The following is a 5,643-nucleotide window of genomic DNA, read 5'->3' on the forward strand; positions in this document are numbered from 1 at the left end:
GCTAGTTTTCTATGCCCCCAGTTTTAGTATTTACTTCTAAAATCATTCACATCATTAAGTTAAATTTATTACTATAGGCTATCTCTGTGTGATCTCAAATCCTCACTACCACAGAGCATGGAGCTAATAAATCACCATTTCCTAACATGTCGTTCTGAGAAACATGGATGAATCAAATGTTACTAGGTAAATTTAAAAGAAATTATTTAAAAATAATCATGGCTAATATTTACTGTACACTGAGTCTTACCAGGAATCAAGTATTCAGAATTTTGCACTTACTGCTCATCTCCCAGAGAACTGTTCTTCACAAAACAGAATTGCTGCAGCAAACACATTCTGGCTATAGAAAAAAAAGCTTCTCCCATCCTTATTAGCAGTGCTATATGCTGTGCAGCACATGCAATTAGTGCCCATGCTATTATACATTTGGCAGAGGGCATTCAACTTACCGATGATAGAGCAGGAAAAAGGTCAAAAAAGCCAACCAGAATTTTATGAAATAGGTGCTGGTGACTGTTAATCTGAAAATAATTTTCCTGTAAAAAATGATCACATGAGCACATTAGAAGCTCCCATTAGTAGCACAATGTGCTTCCTAGTATAATACCTAGGAGTACAATTAGCAGAAACTAGACAGGACTTCAAGTATATAAAAAGAGCCTGCTTTTAAAAATCCTCCCACTACCCCACCCCTCGCCCTAACTAAATAATCCATATAAACCAACATTGTTTCTAGAAAACAACCCAGCCACATTCCCAATGTGTGTGTGTATGCACGCGCGCGCTCGCATGTATGGGGCTGGATGGGGGAAATACTAATTAATAATTGATTAACCTGTGGGGGCAATAATTAGAACATCTAAATTTGCATATAAAAAAGTTCCCATAGAACAACACTGTTAAATAAACACCTGTGGGGGGAGCTAACCCTTCTAGATGTGATTCTAGGGCCAAAAAGCAAAAAGAAAGAGCTTTCTCCATTTTTTATTATTTTTTTATTTTTTTAGTCATTTTAATGCATTTTTCCCTGTGCACAAGAGAAATAACTGATAGAGCCAAAAGATACACTTTCCTTTATACATAGCAGTTAAAAGTAATGCAAACATCACATGACACTTCCAGTAAAAGTTACATTTCCAATTACAAATCAAAATGCATTATGAAGGTCTCTTCATGGGAGAAGCTGAGGAACTCTTAGGTAAAAAGCACTTTCCTGGCGTCACTACACTGATCCTTCAGGCTGCACAAAGATTAAGGTCATATACAATCAATCTGCAACTGTTGACACAATGTTACACTGTAAGTTTTCTGTACAATTAATGTATACTTAGAGAAACCAGGATAAACATTTCTACTATATTTTAACTGAACTTGCCTAGCCAACATTTTCACTGAGAAATTTATCAAATATGCTGTAAGATTCTACAAAATTGTGAGACATACCTAGCTTCAGGATTATTTCTTATACTCTTTCTTATTTTGGTTACACATAATCTGCTCAGATTCTACAGTAATGCTTCTAGATGTACAATTCCAGTTGTGCTTACTGTACTGTGTACAAATAGCAAAAACAACCAATGAATGGTATAAATCTTACAGCATTTGCTAGCAAAAATACATGCCAAAGTCACAATAAGCAATATTTTACCACAAATTAGAGAGCTTCAAATAATTTGCTTCTGTTTTGTAATATCTTCATTCTACATTAAATTACTATCATAGGCTAATGTTTAAAATGCAAAGAAACTGGACATCTGTAGGACAAAACTTGTTCACCCAACTGTGAAGGCTGATACCTGTTTCCAAAAATCACAATAAATGCAGAATAAAGAGAAGTGTTTGCATGCAACACCTTTGAGTGAAACAGTATTGATTCCCACCATTCAAATCAGAGAAGGAAGGAAATCAAAAGAAAAAAAAAGAAAGGAATGAAGGAGGGAAGGAAACAAAGAGGGGAGAGGGCAGGCTAGAAGGGGAGAGGGTGGGTGGGAGGCTGGGGGAGGGGGGGAGGAGGAGGGGGAGGAGGAGGAGCAGGAAGGGAGGGACTCCACCTTAAAATGCTTCGTTTTAGATTTATACGTAGACAGATTTAAAAGAATCAAAATAAAAGTAAAGCACGATTTTGTGTGTTTAAAGATTTAAGAGCCATTATCAAAAATAAGATACATTTTTTTCAAGGTACAGAAACGGAATTAGGATGGCTGAGAGCCCAGCAGCCTCTCAATGGCCGCGTTGATGTCGCCTCCTGTTGCTATTAGGGCCTGCAAGTTTGCTTCGCGGTTTAAGAACCCCATGGCGTTGAGCTGTTCCAGTTGCTGCTGAAATCTCACTTCAGGATTCGGCGGCTGTGGAGGACTTCCTCCAGTGAGAGCCTGCACCATTTGCTGAATGAACTGCTGGCTGGGTCCAGATTCTGATGTTGGACTTATGGTTTCAGTAGGTGCAGAGCTGGACACAGTGGTTGCAGGCGGGATCCCGGTGCCGGTCGAGCCAGGGGAGCTGGCAGGGCCAGTGGGTCCTATAGGCCCGATGGGGCCTATGGGGGTGAAAGGAACGATAGGACCGATGGGCCCTATGGGAGTGACTGGGCCCACAGGGGTTATGGCCGTTCCCAGCACTCCCACCCCCACACCTGGAGTGAAGCCTGGAATGAGGCCAGGTGCTTCAGTGGCTAGTGTCTGTAGCCCCTGCTGGATCTGCAGTAGCGCTTGCATCGCTCTCGGGTTTGACATGGCCGCGATGGTTTCTGGACTCTGCATCTGCTGCAGGAAATTCGGGAGCTGTGGACGCATCTGCTCCTGCAGCTGAGGATTCGCCGTAAACAGTGGGCTACTCAGCATCATCTGGGCAGCCATATCTGGATTCTGGCTCAGCGACTGCATCATGCTTCTCATGTAGGGTGCAGACAGCATATTCTGAATCAGCTGGGGATTTTCAGTTATCTGCTGCAGCAGGCTCTGCATTCCTGGGGTGCTGAAGATGCTGGCCACATAATTAGCTGCAGCCATGGTGTTCCCGGCCGTAGTGCTGCTGGTGTTGCTGCCAGCCACAGTGCCACTGCTTGTGGTCGTGGTGGTGGTCGTCGCAGAGGTCTGGGTAGTTGGCGGTGGTGCCCAAGGATTAGGCAGCGGATCCCGATTCTCCGTGCGGGAAGGCTGAGTACCTTCCCCTGAGGAGGAACTGCTCCCCACCGTGGCAAACGGATTGCCCCCAAACTGCTCCTGTGCGGCATTCAGCATGGGTTCTTGAATGTCAGTGTACATGCGCCGCAGAGCATTGTAGCCACCTGGGATGCTTTCGAGATTACTGAGAGCCAGGTCTTGATTTCTCATCATCTCTTGCATCATGGCAGGATTCCTGGCGATTTCGAGAGTCTGCCTCATTATATCTGGGTTGTTCAGTAGGTGGCTGATTTCTGGGTTTCTCTGGATCAATTGTTGCATCTGTGGATTGGCCATGATGAGCTGCCTCATCAGATCAGGATTCGAAAGCATGCTCTGAACAAAGGGATTTTCCATGATCTGGATCATCATCTCGGGGCTGGCCAAGAGCTGCTGCTGCATCTGGTTCTGAAGCTCGGTGAAGTTGGACGAGTTCAAACCCAGGTTACCAAGGCTGGCAAGGCTTCCGAGCCCCAAGTTGCTGCTATTTGTGGTAGTAGCTGTGGTGCTACACCTGGGAGCCGATGATGTAGTCGCCGCCGGCGGCGCCGCCGCCGTGGTGGTGGTCGTGGTCGTCGTGCTCGTTCCCGCAGTAGTGCTGGGCTGCGTGGTGGCCTGGCCCTGCGGACGGTTCTGGCTTTTGATAACCAGGTGAACAGTCAGTCCATCATGGATGCCATGCTGGATCAAGGTGTCTTGATCTTTCAGGATTTTTCCAGCGAAAATCAGCACGAGCTGATCGGTTTGCGATTTGAAGCGTTTAGAAATCGCTTCCTTGAACTGCTGCACGGTGCTGTTCTCGGGCACCGCGAACTCCTCCTTCTCTTTGGGGGTCTTCACAGTGACTTTGATGATTTTGGGCTCGGCTGGCGGGTTGGCCGCGCCTGGGGCCGCAGCAGGGCCGCGGGAGGGGCGCGGGGGGCCGCTGCTCTCGCCGTTCTCAGCCATGGCGGCCGCGGTGACGCAGGCTCACAGGGAAGGCGCTGGCGAGCGAAGAGGGCGCGAGGGAAGGAGGCGCCGCGGCAGCGGACTGGGGCGGCCCGGCGGGCAGTGCGGAACACAGTACCTCAGAGATGAGGGCTGCGGCTCCTCCCGGTCGTCGGCTGCGCACTCGGTTCGGCGTAGGCCTCGGCTAAGGGCTGAGAGAGCAGGTCCTGCAGGCCGTCTCTGCCGCCGCCGCCTTGTGATCTGCCCGCGCGCACTCCCAGCGACTCCTGCAGCTGCGGCGCCCGCGCTCCCGCCCCGTCCCGCCCCCGGCCGCGCCCCGCCCCCTGCTGACGCGGCGCCAGCCCAGCGAGCGTCTCGCAGCCGAGCGCAAAACTCCTGCCCTGCAGAGGAGGGGGGGCGAAGAGGGGAGAGGGAGAGGGAGGGAGAAATAAACAAAGAGAGGGGGAAAGGGAAGGAAAAGGAAGGAGGCTGGAGAGAAAAGCGAGGGGACCGAGGCGAGGCGAGGGGGGGAAGGGAGGAGGCCGGGAGGTGGAAGAGGGAGGCAGCTTCTTTAGCAGCCTCTGAAAGACCAATGGAGAATGTGGGTTCGCAATCTGGGAGGCAGTGAAAGGATGAAAGCCTGAATTGAACCGATCCCAGGCAAAGGACGAAAAATGAATAGTAAAGAACTCTGACAAAGCAAAAAGGGAGAACGAGCACCCGAGTGGGGGAAGGGAAGGCATGGCGGGAGCGAGCATTTTACAAAAGGAGCCTAAAAACGACCAACAGGCTTCTGAAAATATGAGGCTCGCTCCTAATCAAAGGGATTCAAATAAAACAATGAGATTTTTTCCTTCGGGTTTATCATATTGGCGCCGATGAAAGAGAACGTTAAACCTTGTTGACCAGGAGCCGAGAAAATGCACTCTCATGCTAGTCGTAGTAGGAATTGTAATCGGGCAGTTTGAAAATACAAATGGACATTTTAAGTATTTGCACCTTTGTTTAGAAAGACCTAATAATCGATTCTAAAATCATATATATACATATATATATATATACACATACAACGTAGCATTTATAAACACAGCGTTTAGCTAGTTAAATGTGTCTGTAGCAGGAATACTATGATTTTGCCATACAATAAAATAATCCCTGTGTCTAAAAGATGGTGGCTAATTCATGTAGTATTACGTGTCTCTAAAAGAATACATTAAATGCACTGTAGTTAGGAGGAAATAATAGACGATATTTGGGGTTATATTTTCTATGGATTTATGTTTTTCTTAACAAATGGAAATAATACAGGCGTGTAGGTGTCAGTATCAAAAAGCTTGTAGACTATATGTGTGAAAAATAAATCTGAAGGGTGAGACTCCATTATGATAAAGGTAATTATTAATAGGAGATGAGATTGTGAATAAGGCTTATTTTTTATTTTTATAAGACTTTCAATTTTATGGATAAATATGCATTGCATTTATGATTTTTAAAAACTACAAATATATTTTCAGACAAAAATAAAGGTAAAAATTGACAGGCACACAATCGT

General features: G+C 46.5%; 1 protein-coding gene across 1 annotated transcript; it reads right to left on the bottom strand.

The window, feature by feature from the left end:
• Positions 1–980: 980 nt before the first annotated feature.
• Positions 981–4,400, bottom strand: Ubqln2 (ubiquilin 2). The gene has a single exon (NM_001108251.2). The coding sequence runs from the start codon at positions 4,110–4,112 to the stop codon at positions 2,196–2,198; it is 1,917 nt and encodes a 638-aa protein (NP_001101721.1). The 5' UTR covers positions 4,113–4,400; the 3' UTR covers positions 981–2,195.
• Between the last annotated feature and the right edge of the window lie 1,243 nt (positions 4,401–5,643).

Source organism: Rattus norvegicus, chromosome X (assembly GCF_036323735.1).
Source record: "Rattus norvegicus strain BN/NHsdMcwi chromosome X, GRCr8, whole genome shotgun sequence".
NCBI lineage: Eukaryota > Metazoa > Chordata > Mammalia > Rodentia > Muridae > Rattus > Rattus norvegicus.

What these genes read in the sequence shown, in the direction of transcription:
- Ubqln2 (NM_001108251.2), bottom strand. Translation starts at nt 4,112, where the DNA reads ATGGCTGAGAACGGCGAGAGCAGCGGCCCCCCGCGCCCCTCCCGCGGC.